Source organism: Juglans microcarpa x Juglans regia, chromosome 8D (assembly GCF_004785595.1).
Source record: "Juglans microcarpa x Juglans regia isolate MS1-56 chromosome 8D, Jm3101_v1.0, whole genome shotgun sequence".
NCBI lineage: Eukaryota > Viridiplantae > Streptophyta > Magnoliopsida > Fagales > Juglandaceae > Juglans > Juglans microcarpa x Juglans regia.
Genome location: NC_054608.1, coordinates 3,659,713 through 3,685,810, shown reverse-complemented (window position 1 = coordinate 3,685,810; position 26,098 = coordinate 3,659,713). Strand labels below are relative to the sequence as shown.

General features: G+C 35.1%; 2 protein-coding genes across 4 annotated transcripts; both read right to left on the bottom strand.

Annotated features, from left to right (window-relative positions):
- Positions 1–379: 379 nt before the first annotated feature.
- On the bottom strand, positions 380–24,751 carry LOC121243510 (NAD kinase 2, chloroplastic-like). Of its 3 annotated transcripts, XM_041141637.1 has the most exons (10): positions 24,738–24,751; positions 8,995–9,316; positions 5,993–7,945; positions 5,127–5,248; positions 4,888–5,029; positions 4,577–4,801; positions 4,270–4,344; positions 2,390–2,491; positions 1,854–1,895; positions 380–827 (listed from the first exon to the last, which is right to left on the bottom strand). In XM_041141637.1, the coding sequence occupies exons 2-10, from the start codon at positions 9,214–9,216 to the stop codon at positions 624–626; spliced, it is 3,087 nt and encodes a 1,028-aa protein (XP_040997571.1). In that variant the 5' UTR covers positions 9,217–9,316; positions 24,738–24,751; the 3' UTR covers positions 380–623. The 3 variants fall into 3 exon arrangements, with proteins under 3 accessions (XP_040997571.1, XP_040997573.1, XP_040997572.1); XM_041141639.1 differs by lacking the exons at positions 1,854–1,895; positions 2,390–2,491; XM_041141638.1 differs by lacking the exons at positions 1,854–1,895; positions 24,738–24,751.
- On the bottom strand, positions 11,014–19,799 carry LOC121243163 (ubinuclein-1-like). The gene is given in 15 exon segments (XM_041141229.1): positions 11,014–11,659; positions 11,755–11,856; positions 12,422–12,469; positions 12,555–12,692; positions 13,521–13,646; positions 14,139–14,222; positions 14,379–14,488; positions 14,588–14,681; positions 15,855–16,033; positions 16,036–16,451; positions 16,513–16,543; positions 17,514–17,589; positions 17,724–17,816; positions 18,079–18,165; positions 19,236–19,799. Coding segments are annotated over 15 exon segments (2,310 nt in total). The 5' UTR covers positions 19,485–19,799; the 3' UTR covers positions 11,014–11,182.
- Positions 24,752–26,098: the final 1,347 nt, after the last annotated feature.

Genomic DNA, 26,098 nt, shown 5'->3' with positions numbered 1-26,098 from the left:
TAAAACTGTTGTACCTGGCCAACCACTTGTTGAACAAGTTGTGTTTCTTCCAGTACCTCGTCAGCTTGCAGCTAAGCCAAAATTTGAAAAATAGCAATAGAAATATGGAAAAACTGAGAATAGAAAATGAATCAGCTCTGTTCAGTTTGCATAAATACTAGATATAATAATCGGATAAAACTGTTTGGATGGGAGGAAACTGAAAGGAAAAAAAAAAAAAAAAAAAACCTCATGAAAATAACTTCCCCTGTCGTATAATAATAGTCCACAGATCCTTATGTGGTGTTATTTAACATTTCACAAAGAAATAAAGTAAGTTAATGATACAGGAAGTGATCAAACAAACATGGATCAACTCTCAGTTGCATAGAGGACATACAAAAATTAGATCTTTATTGCTGTGTAACAGATCATGGCAGTTAACATGAATTACATTTTGTCATACTGGAAAGAGGAAAACTGAGGTAAGTGGCAAACCCTACCTTCATGTGGGAGCCAATGTGGGAATGGATCGTATTTACTATTTGTAAAGTCAAATTCTCTTTCTTTAATCTCAACTTATAATATGTACAGTATGTTTACAAGAACCTCAGTACTCTGGTATGGCAAGAGATTAGGTTTCTTCAAAGGGCCTTTTGATCAAGCCTCTCATTCCAATTTAGACAGCGAATCAAGCTGTGAAACCAATCACATGTCTGGTCAGACTTGTTGACTGTCGGAAGTGGGTGTTGACTCATATGTATTCGTACAGAATCTCCTCTTGAGAGTTGCTGCCTTCTCTTCCCATCGAAAGAAACCCATGCATTGCTTCTAGCATCCTCTGGAATCTGTCAAATACAACCATTTTAATACTACTAACAAAGAATATAACTGGCAAGAACATGATCAATGAGCCAAACTTTCCTATCAACGTAAAACATGGAATAGCAAGTTATTGTATCATATTTGAGGCAACTTCATGGGATGTGGAATGGTTTTAGACCTGAGATCAAATTTGGCATAAAAAGTTTTTGTTCTTCCCAGAGACCGTCTTAAAGAAACAAAAGATGAAATAGAACTACCAAACGGACACGAATACAAGTATAACAACTAACATATGGATACAAGTAACAGAACACAGAATACTTTGAACTACTCTTTTGTGTATTGGGGTCACACCCCCATTTGGCCTTCTGTTTTCTAACCATTTTCTTAATTTTCACAAAGAAACAAAAGGTGATTCTTTGTTCTTACAGTTCATTAGGCCTCATGGTCATTTTTTTTCCATAGAGAGAGGAACCAAGTCATAACTGCTTGTCCCACCCTCATCGTAAACCTTTTACCACTCCACAACCAAAAAAAGAGAGTGAAATGACTATCTATTTAAATTTGGCTGACGACTATCTACAAAGATACTGGACGTAATTTATTAGAACATATTTTTATGAAATTCCTGGGATTAGGATCAAGGGAAAACCAGATCTGGCAGATGACTGACAGAAGGACATACTTCTGGATTCATCCCAAACTGTTTAGCATATATCTAACTCAGAAAATCCACAACTAGACATGGAATTCCCATAAAGCAACATGCCTCCCTCAGAAAGCCCACCACCTCCCAAGTTGAGTTTCAAAATTGCACTTGTCATTATGTTAATAATTGTATATACCTTTTTGCAATCCAGGAACAAATACGGACATTGTATGATTTAGAGCTCTAAATGCATACTGTTTAGAACTATTTAAGTAACCAAGTCAAACTAGCTTGGTTCTCCAACACTTGATCGATTCCTGATATATGGTTCAGTATGGAAACAAGCAACATCAGAATCAGAGAGATTGGAAAAGATCCCCTCAAAAAGATGTTAGCGTACATGGGCATCGGAAAGGGCAGCTCCAAGATTGAATCCCCAGATCTAACATGCAGAAATTTAACAGAACTTTATAAACATGACAAAAGAACAGAAATAGCAGAAAAGTAAAGAAAACAAAATATTTATGTTCCTTCTTGCTTCTTCCAAAATGTGGCATTTCCTTGAACGAAATAAAGCAGCTCCCCTCTTATGGTTTGGGATTTGGGACCACTGTGATCTGATATTGATTTTCCATAACCACCATTTTTCTCGTAAGTGCATACATCACCCTTGCAAAGAAGCTTTCCAATTCGAAAAGAGATGAATAAACAGAAATGAGTAGAGAGAATTTTCTTGCTCGACATCAAAAGCACACTATGCTCTCTAAGTGCCAACTCAGTTCAACAAAAGCAACATCCCTTTTTCTACAGTTTAAGAACTAGAGGTGGCAAAAAGAAAGATAGTACTTAGTTAAAGCCAAAATTTTCATTAAGATATCTCCAGATTAAGAGCTAAAGATCCAAAAATATCTGGTTCCTAGATAATCAATAGCATACCTTCAATTCCAGCCTTGCAGAATCTGGAAGTATAACTGGTCTAAATGAGAGGGAGTGTGGGCATATTGGTGTGAAGAGCATGCAAGGAACATTTGGATGCACCTGCATTTAGATTTTCATAATGGCCTTACTAATAGGAACAAAGTGAAAGAGCGAACAACAACCAGTGATAGTATTTGTAATTGCCGGATCGAACTTATATATTTTTCAATAAGAACATTTGTTTACATTGCAATGAGTATGAGAGGCACACCAATAGTGGAATTTACTTATTGAATTACGTAAAACAAACGCCTCTGAAATTTAATATATGCAATTAGAATGTGACAAAATGACAGAGTAGATATGTAGCTGCTGAAGGGATATTTCTTCTTCCTTCCTACTTTGCAGAGAATTCAAGACCTTCCGGATGATAAATTCTAAGAAAAATGTGCTTTTCCTAAGGTAGAAATTGACTGGTGATGCAGATACATGTCCAACGTGGAATGAGCAATCATCAAATGTAAAGGGTTCTATAGAAGAAATATTGAAGTTCCACCACCATCTTCTCATTGTCCTAGAATTTCAGCCATTGGTTTCTCTCCAAAGACACCACAAGAGGCAAGACAAGACCATCTTTCCAACGCTCTGAAAGATCAACCACCCTACAAGGTTGATCTTTCAGAGCGTTCCAAAAATAGCATTCCATAAAACACTAGCCACCTCACAATGTAACAAAAGATGATCGATCAACTAGAAGAGAAATATCTGCTAAGCCTGTGCATAAGGAGGATGAAGGCATTTTCTGCAGACATCCGACCACTGGGGTTCCTATAATGGTTAGATATCTTTGATGTCATCAAGGACTTGTGGCCATTAAGATTAATAGCCACCAAACAAGATTTAGGAGTAATATTTGGAGGTCTCGTGTGCCTTCAAAAGTAGCTTTCTTCGTATAGACTGCTGCTCTTGGGAAGATTTTGACCACGGACAACTTGAGAAAGAGGGGACTCATTGTGATGGATTGGTGCTACTTGTGTAAAAAGCAAGGAGAATCGGTGGATCACTTATTATTGCATTGTGAGGTGACAAGGGTGTTGTGGGATAAGATCTTTAGAAGAGTTGACGTCGCTTGGGTAATGCCTTTAAGGGTGGTTGATTTATTGGCTTGCTGGAAGGAGATTCAAGGCTGACATCAAGTGGCGGCAGTGTGGAAGATGATTCCGTCGTGCATTATGTGGTGTATTTGGGCGGAAAGGAATGAGCGGTGCTTTGAAAATAGGGAGCGCACAATGGCGGAGCTTCAAAATTTTTTTATACACACACTATTGCTTTGGTTTTCTGCTATTGTACTTAATGGGAACAATGCTCAGGACTTCTTGTCCTTAATCTATAGTTCCTAGAATGTATTTAGGTGTTCTTTTGTATACTCCATGCGTTCACAGGCTATGCCTATTTCATTCGTATCAATGAAATTTACCTTTTACTTATAAAAAAAAAACAAGATTTAGGAGTAAGCTGAACCCAACCCAATCAATCCGTGCACCAAACACCACATCAATGTCATTACCAACTATGAAGCTACCAATTATAATCATAAAAGAGAGGGGGACCAGGGAGGGAGATTTGCATTAAGAACATATTTCTACCCACCAAAGTAAATTGATGGCTCCCAGACTAAATGATGTTACTTTGCTTTTAAATTATACACCGACACAATGTAATAGCTTTTTCTAACACAGATGGCAGTTCTGACCTCTTATCTTCAGGTCAACAAAAACAAACAAATGGCTGTTTTAAAAGCTTAGGTCTAGTGAAAACTAAAAAGACAATTTGCAATCAATATATATCCATTTACCAATAATAATATAACCGTGACTCGAATAAAAAGCACAGCTTACCATGGAACCTCCTGCAGCTGTAGAGTAAGCAGTACTTCCTGTAGGGGTGGCTACAATGACTCCGTCACCTTGTACCTAAAGAAATAGTATTTGTCATTAAAAGCCTGGCAATTTCATAAACTTATCTTTTCTTATTTGCATCAAAGTTTTAAACATGATATGTGGCATAAATGTTGACCACTGCTTTAGATTAAGTGAATGTTGGACTTCATAATTGGAGAGAGCAGGTAACAACTCCTCAGTTCACATAAGAGTCAAGGGCATGAATTTCTTTTTCCTACTTAAGAAATGAATTCACTAATCTCACCTTGGTTATGAGTCGGTCATGTTCATAGCATTCAATTTTAGAAAGATATGGATTAGAACCCCGATCAACAACAACTTCATTTAGAACATCGAATACTTTCCCAGGCACCGCTTTACCATTTCGAAAAATTTCACATCGAAGACGCATTCTGAGAGTTATATAGACACCATCCAGAGTATTGTTTCCATGGATGACCTGTCTTAAGTCTTGCTTATAATCTTCAAACTATAACAAAAGAAATATACTAGGAGTCAGAAAATATAGCTGATTGTGGGAAAAGAAAAACACAAAAGTTGAGTTCAGAAGCTTACACCATGGGAAGTCAGAAATCCAAGAGATCCAAGATTAAATGAGACAACAGGAGGCACAGCACCTCTAAATAAATTTGATGCATGGAGTATAACCCCATCACCACCCAAGCATGCCACAAAGTCAACCCTCTCATGCAGATCACTAGATTAAGGGCATCCAACAGATCAGCAAGCTCCAGAAGTACAGGGACCTTAACAAAATCTTCAATTATTTGTTATTAAATCAAAGAGTTCCCTACCTGGTGTCTTGACTATAAAAGGTCTGAACAAATCCAAACCCTGGGATTCTAGCAAATATATCATGCACATCAGGTTCCACAAGAACGTTCATTTTCTCTTGGTAATACAAGAAAGTGGCAACCTGAAAACCCAATGCAATAAATACAGTTAAGAAATAGCCATGAAAAGACTGAATAGGTGAATGTGGAAGAAACCATGACCACTTGCACAAATAGACCGATATCTTTCACTAGACCCGCAGAATTTGGTAATGGTGTTTCCTCTTGAATACCAAGTTGCTAGGCAAAACACCCATACCCGAGAGAAGTACCACTAAGAACCTTTGCTGATTAATTTAGTCCTTCATTTCAATTTTACAAATAAAGTGGTCACATCCCTATTGCTTGATTTGTTTTATATGTGTATCCAACCCTCTCTGTTCCAAACAAAAATGAGGTGCTTTACTTTTTGAGGTGCCCCAAAATATATCAAGGTTCCAAAAATGGATATATTTCTCCATTTAACTTTCCATATTACCCTTAAAAGTGAACCCAATTTTTTCAGTTATGAACACTCCTTTTATTTGAACCGCAGAATTTTTTTATTTTTTGATAGGTATTTTAAGGAATATAATGTTTATTTTTCTTTATTAAACTGTATGCCATTTGTGAACTCCCATCAACTATGGGATGAAGTGAGTACATTTCTATCTATGACTGGAAGCTTAAAACATATATTTAAAAAAACCTACTATACCAAGAAGAGAAATTCCGTTAACAATCTACAGACATAAAAGTGAAAGAAAGAGAAAAAATAATCAAAGGAGCAGAAACATATTCTTGTACATAAACAGAATGTCATTTACTAATAAGATATCTAATGGTACCTCTTTTGCTTCTTCCATGAGCTCTTGCCCTAGTTTCTTTAACAGCAATACAGTCTTTGGTGTTGATTTCCACATAAGCATCTGCTGCTGGGTACTAGGATGAGTGAAGGCCAAAGACGATTCTGTCACCTTTTCTCTGGCACAAGAGTGTCCATCTGTCCGAACTAAAAACATCTCTGCTTTCTTTCTTGATTGGACCCTTACAACACCAGTTGTAGAAGCACACATATTACCTTCAATTGGCCCCAGATCATCATTGGCTGAAATTAAGGCAGCCCCGCTATTACTCTTCCGATCCTTTAGTATTGATTGGGATCTCACAGTCTCATCAAAGTTAGTATTCACAACGGTAGAGATATTAGTTTCTGTCATCACAAAAGGCCTATCCACTTGGTCCAGTCCATTCACAACTGGACCAACAGAGACCAGAATATCACCAATCAAATTCTTCTCATCATCAGCAGGTGATTTCTGGGTCTCTGGAGAAAGAGTCTTTCCATTGAGTGACCCATTGGGACCTCCCGACTCCAGAGGCTGGGACATAGTGTCAGTACGAACAATATCACCTTTCCACATTGTTCCATTATGCGCATCTCTAGAAATTGGTAATATTTGGAATCCTTTCAATTGGTCATTTTTATAAGTAGAAGGTGAGATCTTTCTACTCCTAAAAAACCTAGACATTTCTTTTTTGGAGAAAACATTGCATGTAGGAGCCTGAACCTTCAGAGGGTCAATATCTATGGTGAAGTTTGCTGGGGATCCTACTCCATTATCAGCTAATTCTGATGGCATACCTTGGACAGAAACAAGGCTGCTGAGGGCCCCATTACTGCTTTGATGCTTCTTACCCTTGTATGGAGAGACTTTTTCATAGGGTACACCATTTGAACCCAAAGACTCCTGCATCAACCCACTCTCCTTTCCCAGCAGAGAGCTTTCTTCAACAATGCAAGACTCCTGCATTTTTCTCATTCCATCAGCATCTTGTAATAAAAAACCATTGGAAGCTACGTGTTGACCAGAGACAAACTGCTGTGAACAGCGAGACATGTACTGCCTCCATCTGGAGACCATGGCCAAAGTTCTCTTTACTCCTTCCTTACTGTGAAGATATATGGGCTTTTTGCTGTAATCTGAAACTAAAGATGCAAACTTCTCGACCTGCTCCATTGAAGGTGCGGTCCCAACTTCAACAGGAATTTTGACCAGTTCAATTTTCCCAGATAGAACAGCATCATCTAAGGCTGCTTGATAGAAGTTGTCCGTTACAGTCTCTGCTCTAAGGTCTACAATTGTTTTGTATCCTTTCTTCACTAACCACTTCAGGCCTTCTTCTGTTACCTGACCACCCATCCAAAAAGCTACCTCGGAATCTTTGGACCATATGTCTTCTTTAGAAGTCGAAAAATAAATAGGATTCCAATTTGCAAACTGCGTATGGCATGGATAATTCTCCCCCCGAGGAAAACCAGAATCATAGCAGACGTTCTTCAGTCTCTGAAGTTTCCTCCATACATCCAAGCTTCGATCATCGTCAGGCATCAGATAGTTTTCAAGAGCAATATGCAAGCTCTCACAACACCTTTTCATCTCACTCCTGAAAATGGCAAGTGGAGGAAGTTTATCTTCAACTGAGCTTACATCTCCAACCCGAAAGGAATTTTGAATCGGGGATCTTCCAGAAAGGACGTCCTCTCTCCCTTTGTTAAGAAGGGACACCATGCAACCAAGCACAGAGACTATTTTATCTTCCAATAGTGGTTTCTCCTCTGGAGTGAAATCATATGAAATGCTACATTCGCCAGTCAATGGATTGCACAATGTATCCATTAGCGCAGCATGAAGCCATTCAGTGGTTCTGAAGATTCTACAATATGCCTCAACCTCTGCAATATCCCCAGGAACTGGACCAATCCAAGGCGCCTGTGATGGGTCATGAGACCGAAAGGTCTTCGCATGCAAATAAAGCAGTCAGTCTATGACATGAAACTCATCTTAGGGATTGAATCTCCATTAAACATATGAAAGAAAGCAACTGATCAAGTATCAAACCAGGAAATTTCGGAAACTGATATACCATTCAGAGGAAGGAAATGAGTGCTAAAACTAAGATAAAATGACCAACAACAGCATTGTAGTCCTCTTTTTTTATGATGAGGAAACCCAAAGACCGTGCAACATGTCTTTTATCTAATCAAACCCCGAATCCATGTAATGTGCCCAAACCACACGGATCAGGTAAATTACCAAATTTTTACAAATGGGACGTGGCCCCTAGAATTTTTTGCTCCAAGGGTTCGAACCTTAGACAAGACCAAGGCCCTTACCACTTGACCAACCCTAGGGCTTACCAACAATGGCATTTATAAGGCACAGACGCAGCAGGGCAAACTTTATTGTCAGACCAAATGGAGATTGCGCTTTATATCAGATATAGAGGCCATATTATATTGTTTGCGACTTAATTGCAGAAAAAATAAATAACAAAAACAGACAACTGCTCTAGTTTGTGATGATAAAAAACAATTCAAAGCAAAGCAAAGCGGCGTAATAGCTCAATTTGGGCTTCCAAACATTTAAAAAACAGAACATCGGCTAATGCAATACAAAAATTCACAATGCAAAGACATCCAATTACAGCGCCAGCCTGGAAAACGAGTGGGTTTTTTTAATTCAAAACTGCTCTCCAACCATGGCCTCCATTAGTAAAATTGACCACAAGTATATCATATCTTGTCACCAAAACCGGTAGCACCAATCCGCCAACGGTTTCTCCGCCCACAATAACGAGAAAAAAAAAAGGCTTGATCGAACCCGTTACAATTTCACAATACAAACACAATCCACATCTTCAAGCAACAAAATTTCCCAAAAATATCATCCTCAGCTCACTCAGTCAATTAATCAAATATCCACGAGCTCGAAGATCTAGAACGTGTAAAGTAAACCCAACAACACAACAACAAACAGCTGAATGGGTGGCAGGGAAAGCAATAAACCTGAGAGTCCAACCCGAAGCTGAGGGAGAATGGCTTCGAGAGCTCCGCACTGACTACGAACTTAAGCCGTCTCTTCAACAAGTCCTTTCTCTTCAACTCGAACCCGAACCCGCAAAGCTTTAGACTACCAACCGAAAACTGAGATGTTTTAGATGGACAAAAATGGGATCCTAGAGATGATGATCGTGATGAAATTCCGGTAGCCGGAGAGGAGTGGTTCATGTCGACGACGGAGATCGTCAAGTGGCACAAAAAGCAACGTGCCACTACGTGTGATTTGTGAATCAACTTCTATATTCGTTTTCTTTTTTCTTTGTTTAGTCTTTATAATATGTATATAGAGTTTTCCATATATATATATATATATATGGTAAGAATATTCGGTGATTGGAAGATGAGAAAATTTAGATGTGGTGGAAAATATCTTTGGCGGTTGGATTTGTAACATTATTGGTTGATTTCTTTTCGTTGCTTTCTGGCTCGCTCTCTCTCATATTCTTCCTTCCTTTCGAGTTTCGGATTGGCATTATCCAGTCTCTTGACGTGATGCTTTCGGCTCCTTAACCACGGGTCATACATACGTGTCTCTGCGTTCAGATCATCAAACTGCGAACTTTGTTTCAAGGGAAATAATGCACGTAATTTTCACGATATTTTACATAATCCTATTTAAATAAAGTATATTTTTTATAAAATAATTTATAAAAATAATATCGTTTTATAATTTTTTATAATATATAAATATTATTATATAAAAAATTATCAAAAGATTATACATTTATTATTGTTGACGGGACATTGACTAATGTCTCGTTTGTTTTCGTAAATGAGATGAAATGAAATATGTTGAGATAAAAATTGAAAGTTGAATAAAATATTGTTAGAATATATTTTTTTTAATATTATTTTTGTTTTAAAATTTGAAAAAGTTAAATTCTTAATTTTTTGTGTGTAAAAAACTAAAAAATCTATAATAATTAGATGAGATGAAAGAATGGTTATGAAAACAAACGAGACTAGAGCTAATAATAAAAATTTATAATTTGAAAGAGAAATATTAGATATATGAATTCAGATGATTTGATCTGATTATCTGAAATTAGATTAGATATATTGTATTAAATTACGTTAAGTTGTAAATTTATTTTGTGAGATCCATTTGTAAACGAATTATAAATTGAATTGAGTTTAAATAAGTTTATATTAGTTGAGTGCGGCTATATATCAGCCGCACTCTCCGCACACCTCACATGATATATATATATATTTTTTTTTTTAACTCAGCACATGGTGTGCTGTGACTATAGACTGAAGTAAATAATTATACATATTAATTTGATCTATTCAATTGAAACCGGTGAGAGTCCTCAACTATAATTCATAATTCATATCAAAAAAAGTTCGCGAATTGTATCAAAACTGGCAAATTGTATTTATAAATTTTGTTAAGCATATAATATTGTTTAGTAAATTTATATAATAATAATCTTTTTTATATGTTTATCTTTAAACAAAAACTCATGTCTCTAAATAAAAGCACGTGTCTATCCCATTATTGACCATTTTCAAGAATGAAATTATTGACCATTATTTCTGTACATCTTGGTATAGTCATTGACATTATTGATAGGATTTGCAATCTTTCTATAGTTGGTATTATTTTTTTATTAAACGATTTGTTTGGATTCAAATGTGAAATAAAACTATCTCACTTCATCTCATCTAATTTTAACTTATAATCACATTATTATTTACAAAACATCTCAATTCATCTCATCTCATTTCACTATCCAAACGGGAAGTCATTAAGCTCCCACCTCATATACGTTTAAAAGGGATCTTAAAAAAATTGTCAAATGATTCTATTTTTGCAAAAATATGAGCGATCCGTTGCATTCTACAAATACTCCAAAAAGAAACGATGAAATGATATGAACAGCTACATGTAAAAAAGGAGAAAATAACAAAAGATCATCTCTGCATAAGAAAATCATAGCTTGCTGCTATCTCTATTGAAGATAAAATCTTTAATCCACAGGGCTCCATCGAAGAACATATACTTACAAAAATGGTAAAAATCTGATGGTCATGATAATGAATGACGCACCCACCAAAGAAAAGAAAAGAAAAATACTTGTGTTACACGAAGATATTAAGATGTAAACTTCTAATCGAGCTATAATCAAAGTCAGCTTGACTGCTCAACGTTTGGAGGAGTTGTCTGAAGGTTTGATTTATGGCCGGGAAGACCTGCAGCAGCCTGCTTGAGGGACTTGTGTCTCTCCTCTCCCGTTTGAGAAGGTAACTTCTCGGGCCGGTAATGGGTTTCGTTTAGGTCCAGTTCTGGCTTCCGCTTTACCTTCTTCTTTATCATTCCACCATCAGACACCCTTGCATCATCCAGGGAATTGCTCGAGGTTCCCTTTAACTTCTCTTGTTTTATCCTGTCCAAGATAAGAGGACCATATGTTGAGGGGCTCTGCATCCTGACTGCTGCTGTTGAACTAGAAACTGGCCTGTCTGCTGAAGTTAAACCATGGCTGCCAGTTTCTGAAGATATGCGCTCACGCATAGACTGTGGCTGCACAATTGAATTACCCTCCGCTCGAACAGTCTCCTCTATTCTAGGTGCCAGCATCCTCTTCCTTCTGATTTTTTCCTGATCCTGAATACATATTAACAGCATACCAATTTTTTTAATCAACTTGAAGCGTGAATAGCCTTGCAAACATCCAACAAGACAGAATGCAGAACACATACCTTATGTCTGCTATGCAGTGCCCTCCGCCTCTCTTTTGCCTTGCAAATCGCTCTTTTGATCCCATGGTTGTCCATGAAACCAACTGGCCACAATCCTGCAAGCTGAACCACAGAGAGGATTCTTGACTCAAAAAACTTGGAAATTACTAAGGAATGTTGACAATCATAATGACACTATAATCATAGAGAAATCAACTTCAAAAGCACAGAAATCATAACATGAAGGAGTCTTAAGTGTTTCAAGAGTATTTAAATGATAGTATAGTGAGTTTTCCTTTCCAAAAAAAACAAATCTAAGCGTATCAAAAATTTTAGGTGACAGGTAGACAAAAAGAAATGAAGAAAGAGAGAGAAATCAGAAAGCTTGTCAAACAAAATTGCCAGTCAACATTATTCAAATTTTGTGAGAAGAGAGACCATTTGTTCCATATCAAGCAAAAGACATTTTTTGTGCAAGTAAACCAAGCTGAAACACAAAACCTGTATAAACTCACAAGGAAACAACTAGAGGAGCTGATTTGGACTTCTTAATTCTCTGCACATTTTTATGGTCATTTCATGTAGCTTCATTAAAATTTCAGACATAACGTGACAGAAGCAGCAAGATAGGCACAAGTCTGGAAATGCTGACAGTGAAACTGACAGTTAAAAGTAAAAATTGAATTACCTCTGCATATAACTTCCTAATTTGTGGACCTGCATCTTCATCCAGCCCCTAGATTAAGCATATGAAAAAATAAGAAAAGTTCCCTCCACTACCAATCAACATATTTAGCAGGCAAGGGCAGAGAAATCTGTACATCAACAAAAAGGTCATAGAGATCACAAATTTTGTCTTCTAATGCAGCATCCATACTAAATTTCTTTCTAAAGACTCCTTTTTCTTCAGAACAAAATTCTTGAAAGTCATCTGATGCTCCAGCTTGCTGCACAAATGCCTGAGAAAAAAAAAATCAAGACTAAGATTTCAGCACAAGCATCAAAGAAAACAATCAATCCGGCATTGCTCCAATACACACATCTTTTTACGGAGAAATAAAATAAAATTATTATTACTTCACTAGTGATAAATGAAAGAAAGAAATTTAAGATGGTTTGGCCAGGACTCTTCTTCAATACATCATTCCTATGGGCAGTAGTTATTGATTTCGATGGGCTAAACTTTCATGATTTTCTTGTATCTATTTCTCCTTCTTAAATAGGTGATTTCTCTTCTATACATCCTATGTACTTGGACAATGCTAATTTTTTTACTATTAATAAAAAGTTGTAACTATAACAAAAAGATGGTTTGGCCAGGAGAAAGAAAGAGTAATAACCGCACCAGCAAGGGAAAACAATGTTGGACACTCCTCTAGGATTAGAAAAAAAAAAAAAAAAAGCCAGAAAGAAGACATTCCAACTGTGAAAGACACAAAAGCCTCTAACTTAGCATAAGAGCAGGATCCTACATAAAGCTCAAAAAGGGGAAAAAAGAATTGATGCTGACCATGAGATGCTTTTGAGCTAAGTGGACCTCAAAAGTAAATAGATACGTAAAGACAAAGAAGCTCAGTCCACAATTATCTGTCATATATTAACTCTCATCCGTCTAAAAGAAAATAGATTGGAAAAAAAAAAAAAAAACGCTATAGCAGTAAAACACACCACATGGGTCAAGACTCCTAGGCACAAGTGTAGATGGGAGAATTCGCCGCCGGGGGGGGGAGGGGGGGGGGGGGGGTGGGCGGGTTGGGAGGGGGGGAGATATTACAAAACAATCATACCTTCGATTCCAAATAGGGCTCCCGCATTTTAATCATGTCAACTACTTCCTTCTTTCTCTGTTGAAACCTATTATCTTTCTCCTGTTTCGCTGACAAACCCATACTAATCATGACTTTCAAGTTTCTCTGTAGAAGAAAAGCATTGGATAAGTGCTAGCCATTTTTCAGTTGTTTTATAAGAATTAAAAACCCATATCATAAAACCCAAATGAGTTAAATCAAAGAATACCACTAGTTAGAAGGAAAACACACAAACACACACACATGCAGATTAATACAATACAACTGTATTTATCTAGAGAAACAACAATAACAAAGAAACTTTATTATCTAACAAATTCAAAAAGTTCCATAATTTAACAAAGAAGTCTATCCAAAATCTTTTTTTGATAGGTAGATAGTAAAAGAGACATAAAATTGCTATTTTTTTTTAGAAGTAAGAAAATTTTTTTGATAAGTCGTAGGTAAGAAAGACTTTATCAATAATATAAAGATTTTATCAATGTACACAGAGAGTATACAACATAAACACGTAAACAATCTGGCCTTTACATGACAAATGGAAAATGGAGCACTAGATACCAAGAGCGATATCATTTTTATAACAGATGGCAATACCTTCAATGTTCTGAGCTGAATTAGATGTCCAAGAATGCTCATAAGGCGGTTAAGTAACTCCTTGGATATTCTCCCTTGGCTTGCCTGCTGCAACCAAATAATATTATTAATAACAATAAGCTTATTGAACTTTGTCAGAGGCTTAGGGTATACAAATATACGGCCATGATGAAAATTCCCAGAACAGCACAAAACCAAGAGCCAAAAAGTTAAAAGTGATTTTAGCTCTTTTTTAAATACCGCTAGTCTAGCAACTTTTGCCAGTTTCAGCTTTATTTCTCGAGGTAATCTCCTTTTAACTGCCTGGGATGAAGAATCTGCCTCTTGAGTTTCAATAGCCGGTGGCCTCGCTGTAATAAGTTACACAAACAGCAATTAATTATATGCAAGAAGTTCCAAAAATTACCTTTTGTAAAAGATAGAGTTGTCATGATAATTTCAAGACTTACATTCAGCAACCATCTTCTCTAACTCTCGGATAGCCTTTTCTAGTGAACTTTTTGGCCTAGCGCTAGTATTATCCTTTCTATGTGTGGTTGATTTCTGCATAAAGTTAAGAAACAAAATCAAGACTAACACAGACATGATATACAAGGAAAAAACTACCATGATTTTTTGAAGAAGAATATAATGTAGCACTTTGTCAGAAAGAGCCAGTATATCCAAAACTTATTTGCAGCATCTTCTAGTTTTCCTTGAACTCAACCAAATAAAAGAAAAGGAGATAAAAAAATAAAAAAAATAAAAAAGCTTATTTCAAGAATGCACCAAGGAAATGCCAGGTAAAAAGTATGGCTCATGCAGCTTCACGTACTCTTTCCATGGTCGGGTTCAAAACCTAAACTTCTACAAGATTGTCCTTACATGTTTTCCATATGTCAATTTATTCAGACCTCAGTCGCTCTCTGTAAAGCCTAGAAAAAATAAATATTTTGATAAGTAAATATGACTCATGGAACCATATGGGATTGAAACTGTAGCTTCACTTTCCATCCCTTCCATATGGAGGAAGGAGATGATTTTAATCCAAAGAAAATTGACCTAGCTAAAAAATAAGACTAATAGCTCCTCTTGAAACCTTGCATAAATGTTCATCTTCTCTAGTCATCATTCATAAAATGTGGCCTAATCAACAGGGGAAAAAGGAAGACGAGGTTCATAAAAATAACATATATTAGTTTCTCTTCTGACAAATTGATGCACTAGTTTTATGATCCTGTTTCTCGTTATGCTTCAAATCTAATTAAAAAAATTATTTCCACACTTTAGTTTGGAAATTAAAACAGAATTATAACCACCAAAAACAAAAATATAAATGGCAGATGTTTTTAAATAACATAAAAAATCAACCAATGCATCAAGAGATCAGATCAAAATATGAGATTTTTACATCTCAAAAAGACATGTTAACCTCCACGACCGCACTGTCAAACACTGGAACGGCTATGTCTGTATGCCCTTCTCTTATTTGCCAAATGGATTTAGATCAAGCATACACCAGCTAAAATACCAACGTGTTTGAGATATAGAAATGTGTGCACGCAAACATGCAGTGCATACAAATGAATCCTCATCCCAGTACATAGATTTTCAGATTTTGCCTAGCCTGGCACAAAATGTCCCCATCATGATGCATGGTCTGTATATGATGGCAATCAATGCATTAATAAAGGGAAAGGGTAATTTTTTGTTTTAATCAGATAAATAGTAACTTACTGTCATTTGCATGGCATACTTATCCACAGAAAATTTGTTGTCAGATGGTTCACGGATGCCATTCTTTTCTTTCGGCCTAATTGACAATTCCAACTGATCATCATTGTTTGATGGCCTTCCAGATAGAGATTTAGATTGTACATGATCACTATTGTCAAGGTATTTCTGCTGGAAGCTTCAAAGGATGCACTTGCTTCTTTCAATTTGTCAACAAGGTTCCTAGATTGACTGACTCCTGTCTTCTGCCTATCAACATCCCTTACTTCAGCTAGAGATACAGAAGCATCACCATTAGAAACTTTTTGAGATACAGAGGGATCAAATATCATTTTGGTATCAACATCAACAGATTTCTTTTTGGAAGAAATTCCAGTAGCACCCAATTGATTCTGGATTTTCACATCTTGAAAATGTTCACTTGTTACAGCCAAACTTTGTGAGGGACTAGAAGAGTCCTTCATATTTGCAGCTGCCGTCTTGTCCTTCCTTACATGTTTAGATGATGCGTGAAATTCATCATTTCCACCATGACCCTTTCCCAAATCTTTTCTGCGCCTCTTCTTTGGTTGCTGGTTAGGTAATACAGTAGGTTCGTTTCTTGTATAAAAAAAAAAAAAAAACAGTTCAGTTATATGGGGAAAAAAAAGCCAAAGATAACAGAGCTTCACTTTCTTTGATTCTTTCAGAATCTAAAAAATTGTCAAACAGAATCTTGGTAAAGATTAAAAAAACAGAAAAGAAAAACCAATAACATTCGTAACATAACCAACAAGTAACTCCAGGAGTTAGGTAAATAATGACATATAATAAATTAACCAAAACTCAACTATAAAGGAAACATAAAAAGATGAATGATGGTAACTCTGGTGATTTGAAATGATTGTCTGCCAGTTGAAATACTAATTCCTGACAAGGAGTTCTGCATGCTCCCATTTGTTACGCTTGGGAAGAGATGTAGGAGAACAATGAATGCAAGGCGTACGCCATATTCTTGTAGAGAAAGCTTCAAGTATAGAGCTTGTAGGGTGCCGAGGAATTGAATCATTCTTTCAGACCTTGTGAATTCCCCATGGTTAAGGATTTATTGTACTTGAAGCTTATTGCTTGTGTGAGCATAGGATAGCCTATCTTAGTGATTTTATTTTTACCAAAAATGTCCACCATGGTAATATATGGCCATCCATCATCTATGTTTGGTGGGGGGGAAAGCAGCTAGAGATCATATACCATTATAAGCACACATAGATCCGATCAGCCGAAATAGACACATTGACCATTGACTATAATTTGTCATACAAAAGGCACACCAGGATTTCTTTTTATCTTTTTGACAAACTAACAGGTCCCTAAATTTTTTAATATGTCGATTTAAGCGAAAAAAAGGGGGCAAAACTAACAATTCAGTGGTGAATCTGCTCTGTCCTCAACCTTCCACTCTGCTCCACTGTACCTGATAGCTAAACTAAATCTTCAACATCCCCCTCTTCTTTGTTTGGGCAATGTAACCTCAAACTTAAGGCTACATACTAATGCATTGGAAAGGACCTACTGTTTGGGTAATGTGCCCTAACCTAAAAGCAGGAAAAAAAATAGAGTATAGCTAACTAATGTGACTCTGATAAGAGTAATAGAGTCAAGAAAAGGTTCATAGAAACTCACATGCGTTCCAACTTCCCCTATTAACAAAAAACCCATCATGTTTTATAGCTGAGTTATCAACTTCAAAATATTCATCCTGCAGAAAAGATAGAGAGAGACATTACATAAGCATTATATACCTTTTAAGACATCAATGTCATAAGAAGAATCCTACCACTTAGAGCTGCAAGACAATAAACCCAGATATACAAAAAAAATGATAATACTCACCAGCTCAGCATCATCTATGAAAGAGTCTTCCGTATCATATTGATCATCATCAGGAAGATTGCGTAAATCTTCATCATCACTACTATCCTTACCCTGAGAATTATTCATATTCATATTATTTTTTTATTCATATTCATATATATATATATATATTTTTTCTTTGGATAGTTAATTATTCATATTCATATTATCATATTATATTGCACATATGCTAATATTCTCTTGCACATCAGACAAAAGATAAATATCTTGGAATCAATTGTTCATCTTATATGTCTCAGAATCAATGATTCTGCAAAAGCATCCTAGATAAAAGAATAACAAAGGGAACAAAATGCAAAGGACATGCACATACCATGTAGAGACGTTCAATCTTCTCAATGACGGCACTAAAACGATTTGGAGCAGCTGCATCATTCTCTTCATTCTCAGTTGGCTGTCCCTAGAAGGTGAGGCACAACTAAAAAGTTAAAGTGCATAATGAAACCAAGTTTTCATGTGCAGTGAAGACACAAAAGCCGATGAATGAACAACAATGTTTGTCGTAACCAATATGGAGTCTATGCTGATGTAAATGAAGATGAGTTCACACTCTTAACACCCACAAGGTCGAGCATGCAACCATATAGAATTGTGAAAAGACCAAATGCTTGTCTTCATGCTGCCGTATATGCATATAGCCATCCAAAGTAAAGACATCAATACCTGATGTATAACAAATCATGAGGCAAGAATTTGAGAAGATATTATGTAGAATGAAAGTGGGATTAGGTTCAGAGTTTGGGAATATCTAGTCCAAAAAAATTCTAGAGAACCATGCAGTAATTAATCGATCACTAACTTATAAAAAAAACTACTCGATCACGATGGACATAACATGCCAAACCAACCTCCAGTTCAGCCATCAAGCTCCATCGGTAGGATCAACAGTATAATTGCTGAAATCAGTTCCTGAAATAGCTTGATTTATGAAGATATATGCAACTGACACCGATTGCTTGAAGAGATATTTGTTAAACCGACCCCAATAAGTTGGGATTAAGTATTAGTTGAGTGAAGCTGAGTTGAGTTTAAGCTAGCCATAAAAAAAATTAAAAAAAAAAATCTAGTAAGGCATTTTCTTTATCCCAACCCCGCTATTAACAACAGCAATCCCTCCAGTTAAGTTCAAAACAATACCTTAAAACTACACGTACTCGGAGACAATAACAAAACAAACTAAGCATTGGACTTAGTTTCATCCAAACGAATACATGAGAATAACAATCGCCCATACCCCATCAACAGCAACACAATTAACGGTAAATATGGCGTAAATGTTTCACAAAAACAAGTCAAACATTACGTCTTCCGGACAAAGCTCAATTACACCGTATCCCCATGCAAACCCATGCCAAACATACAAAAACCCAATTATGTACACAATTATAGACATTACACGGATGAATCTATATGTGTGAGTGTATGTATGTATTACATGTATGTGCAGATATTAGTTTGAGAGGGACCCACCGGAACGATGCAAGACTCGAGAGCGGGGTGGACGTTGGCGGGCGGCTCCGGAACGGAGGAGGAGGTAGATCCATTGACCTTGTTAGCGTCTTTCAGAAGCTTCTTCCACGATACAATGGTGGTCTCTCCGGGTCGGAGCTCCACCGTGAAAACCTGCCGGTCTCCCGCCTTGACGAACGACGACGAAGCCCTCGACGACTCAACACCGCCACCGCCACCGCCACCGCCAACTGCCTTCTCTTCCTCCATAAAAACGAAACAGACGGCGGCGGGTCAAGAATTCTATGGTGTCCGGATCTAAGGTTCGAGAATTGGTATACGAGACGACATACGAGAGCCCTAGGTAGACCGAAGGAAAAGGAAGGGAAAGGCAATTGGTTTTGAGAGAGATTGCGCGGGATACAAAAATGTTTTAGTGGAGGGTTTTAATTTTTGATTAATAAAGAACGAGTATTAAAATGATTTTTAACTGCAACATTTTCTTGCCGTTTGTTTCCCGAGAAAGTGAGAATGGGGCAAGGCAATGGGTAGGTCCAAAGTCCAAACCCGGTCAGAATTCGGCCTCTTCTAACTTCCAATATAAGCCCTTACATATTTTTATTATCCAAAAAGTAAATAAATACAATAAATAAATAAAGTTCTGATTGCAGCATAAACAAAAAAAAAAAAAAAAAAACAGCTCTTTCTTAAAATTTCCAAGCCATTGAAAAAGTGAATAAGGAAGATCTTTTTATATTTTATTATAAAATTTTATAAATTTTATGTCCCATAAAAGTTTTTTATATTATTCGTTGATTTGAAAATTTGAAATTTTCAAAAGGAAAAAAGTACTTTAATAATTACTCCAAAAAATATCCTAAATATTTCAAAACTTCTATCTAACATAACACCAAACTATGGGCCAAAAAAAAATTATTAAACAACCTTGAATTATTTAAAGAAATGGACACACACTTTCCACAGCCCTGTTTGGATTGCAAGATGGCTCATCCCATCCGATTTCATCTCAACTCAATATTTAAATACCACAAATATAAAGACAAACAGTACTTTTTAATTTAAATTTTTCAACTTTTTTATATAATCATTACCTAATTATTACAAGTTTCTCAAATTTACAAATAAAATATAAAAAATAATTTAACTTTTTCAATTCTCAAAACAAAATTAACATTAAAAAATTATATTTTAACAATATTTTAATTTTATAATATTTTTATTCAACTTTTTTTTGCTCAAAACTCTATAAAATATTTTAACCCAAACTTTTTCACTATTATTTACAAATTATTCTACATTCACAAATTTCTAATCTCATCTTATTTCACCTCAACATCTAAACGATGTCTAAATAATAGATATGTAAACTTTGCACTACAAGCCACCAAAGCCGAAACTACTAAAAACTAATAAGTAGCACCTTCATCCAATTCTAAGGGTTAAAATATATGAAAAATGTTTAAAAGTAGGTAACACGGAATTGTTTTGAGACTAAAAGTTAAAATAATGTTATATACAATTATGAAGTATGTAAGTTTTGCTCACTTTATTTGAAAAAAAAAAAATTGGACCCACCATTAAAACTTGAGTTTTTTTTATGTAGATTCCAGTTTTACCTACTTTTTTTCTAAAAGACTACGCAGGACTTACACACCCTAAGAATTAGGCCAACAAGGCGGGCCCTGACATCCATCCCTTTTGGCCCCACCTGAGGCAGGCAGGGGCATCCGCTAGCATACAGTGGGCGAACAAACGGTTTAAAGCCGATTTGAAATGCCAAGGGAAGGGTGCGAGGTTGGGCCTTGGGCGTACCCGAATTTCACTCAAAAGCCCGACCCAATATATAAAAAAGAATATATATATATATATATATATAAATAAAATATACATCATATAGATTAGAAAAACAAAACAAACAAAAAAATCCCAAATATAAATACTACATTTCTCTCTCTCTCCTCTCATGTCTCTCCTTTCCAACTTCTTCGCCATCTTCTATTCTTTTTCTCTTCTCCTCCTTCATTTAACACATCAACGGCTATTTAGTATGTTTGTCACTATGAAGGTAAGACTATCGGACTGAACCGGAAAAATCGACCAAACCAAATTTCTGACATTATGTTGTATGTAACATTATGTTCTGATGTTCTAATATTGGGTTGGGAAGCAATAGCAGCTTTGTGTTATGGTAAACAAACTCCACACTTTATTCAATTCCATTTAGCTTTGTATCCTGAATTTCTTAGTTTTTCAGTTATGTATGTTATTTTAGATTGATATCAATGGATTTATATTTTTATAGGTAGTAGGTCACCAGACATTGGCCCAAAAGCGAAGGGGAGTTTTGTAATAGGCAAACCGTGATATAGATAACATATCGTCTTGTTAGAAAGTTGAAATTAAAATTAAAAGTAGATAAAATATTATTTTTTAATACTATTATTTTAATATTTTAAAAAATTAATTTATTTCTTATTTTTATAGAAAATTTTTAAAAAGAATATAATAATAAAATAAAGTGAGATGAGATATTTTTACTATTTAAATGGATCTCAATGTAATAAAAAGTTGATAAAAGATATTTGTAATTGTAAATTATATAATCGTAGCGCAATCGTTGTGAAAAAAATAAATAAAATATAGGATCTACATAAAAAAAATTAAATTTTTAATAATAAATCTTATTATTTTTCAAAACGATTATGTGATGTTTATGCACTTCATGATTAGATCTAGAATTAATCTAAAAAATTTAACAGGGCATGATGGACTCATGATGTTTCAATTAATAAAGTATTAATATTTAGTATGAGAGTCGAAAAGTGGAGCATTCAATGCAAGAAATAACGTATTTAACTTGAAATATGGTAAAGAGGATACGTTTGTTTTGAGAGATAAGATGAATGAAGATTAAAATTAAAAAATTAAATAAAATATTATTAAAATATATTTTTTAATATTATTTTTATTGTAAGATTTAAAAAAATTAAATTATTTATTTTATTTTATGTGAAAATTTAAAAAAATTGGAGTAATGAGATGGAAAGTTTTTAAAATTTCTAAAGTTTTGAATTTTATCCTTAAAAACAAATATGATAAAACATAAAATCCCGCGTCAACTAGCATAGGATAAAATTTTTAAATAGTAGTACTATAATTATAAAAAAATAATTTTATATAATACGTTATATTTTTTATGATTAAAATAATTTTATAATCTAACATATTAAATTAAATTATATATATTTATAAAATCTCTTTATAATTAAAATATTTCTTATTTTTAAATATTTAAAATTTCGACAAAAGTTGGTTTGAGCAAGGAGACATATTCAATATGCAGACCAGTAAAAGTCCCTACCTACCCTCAGATATTGACGAACGAAGACATGCGAGGAGGATCAGGAGAGCTCTCAAGAGTGCGCATGTAGTTGATGCTTTGAACCAAGGAAATTTGTTATAAAAACCCTAGCTAAGTGCTCAAGGTCATTAAAATTCTTCTAGCAAATCCATATATATATATATATATATATATATATATATATATATATACACATTCCCAATTTATTTACTTCTTAATCTAACTTGAACATATATATTGGAGCTATATATAAGTAGTCAAAAAAGTTTGACAAACCTCATTGCTATTCTTTTACAAGCAGACCAAAGCTAAAACTAACGTCGTGTGTGTGTATATACGTACACATATATCACTATAAAAAAAAATACTTATATGTGTTAACTATTTGTAATAAAAATGATCATTTTTTATTAAAATAAATCTATTATTATCTCAAATAACACTTCATAAATAATTAGTTTTCCTTGATAATACAATATATATATATATATATATGCTATTAACATTTGAGAGTTGCAGTACTAATTAAGGAGTGGTTTGGATTCGGAGATAAGTTGAGATGGTTTGTGAATAGTAAAATAAAAGTTGAATTATTTATTATATTTTATGTGAGAATTTAAGAAAGTTGTAATGAGAAGTTGAGGTGGGTTTTGAGGCCTAAGTTTCACGTTGGGTTATGTATGTGAGGTGAAATTGACATATATATTATATATATATATATAAATATATATATTTCTTAAAGCTAGCTAGCTTCAATGGTAAAGAGATTATATACATATAATATACCAAGGAAAATCAAGATCATACTCTGTAGTATCTAATCATCTCTTATATATGTTTATGAGAACTACTATAGACATAAAAAGATTACATAAAAAAAACTTACAAGATGACGTGACTTCATAAAATCCGTTAAATTTAATTTATAATAAAAATAATTTTATAATCTGATATAATACATCAACCTACATAAATTTATGAGTTTATTTTTATATAATCTCTTTACTATTAAAATATTTTTCTATGTTTATATATTTTAATCACTTTCTTAATTAATACTTATTTGATCTCCGACTAGTTGCTGGTAAGAAAAAGAGTGGCACGAATTTCAGTTGATTTGGAATTGTCAGCCTAGCCTGAATATCATCATCATGTGTCTTCATTTTCGAGTTAAACAGTGCGAAATCTGCATGAGCTAGGGGACAATTATATATAAAAATAGGTCGAAACAGTAATTTGTCTACATGAGTATTTATCTAAAACTTTCCAATTTGTGATGGGCCTGATTTAGACAGCTAATTTACTTTATTTTTTAAGCGGTTTGGGAGAATTTACTAACATGATTTTTGTTATCTGTGAAAAACATTTACTATTTTGGTGTAGTTCTGAAAAGAAAACAACCTATTTTCTACGCAACATGAAAGACAGCATGCACTTTCCAAGAAGCTTCATAAATATTACTTAAGTAACTTCAGAACAAAACAAAAAAACCTTAAAAATCCTTGCTCCAGAAGATGGCTTTGTCCCTCGTAACCACTTCAAATATAGGAAAAGAAACATGGGTTATTGATCTGCTCGATCTGGGTTTTGAAGACAATGAAGAGTATCGATCGATCTAGATTCAAAGGCTGGCTTTAATAAGCGAGGCAAGTGCATGGGGAATCAGCAAGCTGATTAGAAAAGCAGAAAACCAGGAAGAAATATTGCATGCTGAGTACGTAAACTACAAGCAAGTTAAGTACGTACTACTCGTCCTTATAACTCTGATAAAGTTGAGATTGCACGTAAAGCTAGGATTGAGCTTTCTTATATTCCCAGGTCCCTTTGGAGAAGCTAGCTAGATCTTATATTGACTGGAAAAGGAAGTACTGAAGATGTAGCGATCGACAGCTATATATATGGCGATGACGTTCCTTCTGCGGATTTCAAATGCACGACCTTCCTAATTTTAAGCCATAATCTGCAATGGCCAGATGGAGATGTCATATATATGTTGGTTTAGGCGGTTTCCTCCACGTTTATGTTACTTCATAGGATGGGCAGCGACTGGAGGAAGGGGCATATATCTATCATCGAATTATTCATCGACCTACGTACCTCACATGCGAACCAGCTTCCACATGATGATCATGTGGCCAAACTATATATATGGGTGGGGGAAAATCAATATCTAATGATCTGCTGTGCACCACCAACGTCGTCATAGAGGTCACGTCTCACCACGCATGCACGCAAGGGAGCCACTTGGCCTTATGTGGAGTTAGAATCGCCATGGGAGGGAGTTCTTGCATGTCTCGCACGTAAATGAGGATCAGATCGTGTGTGACAAGTGCATGCAAGTAATCCCGACGATCCAGCAAGATCATGTAAAAAAGCTCATGATCAAGAAGATACTTGGAAATTCAAAACTTGCACATTAATAAACAAGCTTCAAGTTCAAATCTATGTTATTATTATGTTGGTCATTATCTTTCTATTTAAATTATTACAATTTAAACTCTCCAATATGTGTGGAATTGCTATGTAAACACACTACAAAATATTGGGCTTTTTGCCACCATTTTTTTTCCTGCATGGACAAAAACTTGCCGTAAATAGATACATTTATTCACAATATTGAAGTCTCCAGAAACTGAGGATGAAGTTGTCAATAATACTTATTATTATCGGTAAAAAAATAATGACACAAGTAATTTTGACCTGAGAGAAGTCATTTGCGGCCTTTTTTTATGTGTTATAGCAACATATACAATTGCCGCAACTATCATTCCCTTTATATTGATGACTGCATCTTTGTGTGACGATTAGCTTTCGCTGTTATAAATGGGTTATATAAATAGAGAAAAATGCAACCCGCAGGACTTTTCCCGTCTCTTCTCATCATTCTCCCTATCATACTTTCATTTTGGGCGAAACCCACAAGAGGCACTGAGAAATTTCTTGCTCTTATCTTACACATTGAGAATCATCACTGCTGTAATCTAGTTTTGAACCAGCAACCACGAAATCATCAGGTGCCTACAGTGTTGCAATTTGCTTACTTTGTGGCTTCAATTTTCTGGTCGATTTGTTGCAGTATCGGAAGATGCTATCTCTAGCCGTCACTGTTCATTCCTCCGATCATTTGGGTTTTTTTGGAATGTGGTAAAAAATCAGAAGTTTCGATTACTTGTGTTATGATCAACTAAGGGGAGTAGTTGGAATTGATACGAAATGGTAAAAATACTCATTACTTTGTAATATTATGTTAGGAAGGACAAAAAGAAAAAGTAAAGCAAAAAACAAAATCAATTATACACAAATATAAGATTTACGTGATTCGGCAACGTACTTATATCCACAGAGTTGCAGAAAATTTTATTATCTTAAAAGTTAAATACACAGTGCAGCAGTACAATATGCGATCGTACAAAATTTTATATATGGTGAAACCCTAATTAGGATTATTAAGGTGTAAACCCTAATTAAGAGTCGGGTTGGACCAGTCCAAAAGCTAAAACTT

Coding starts and splice junctions, on each gene's coding strand:
- LOC121243510 (XM_041141637.1), bottom strand. CDS start 9,216: ATGAACCACTCCTCTCCGGCTACCGGAATTTCATCACGATCATCATCT. Junction 4,345..4,576: donor ATGACCGACTCATAACCAAG/GTGAGATTAGTG, acceptor CTATTTCTTTAG/GTACAAGGTGACGGAGTCAT. Junction 828..1,853: donor CTGCCCTTTCCGATGCCCAT/GTACGCTAACAT, acceptor TGTATTTGACAG/ATTCCAGAGGATGCTAGAAG.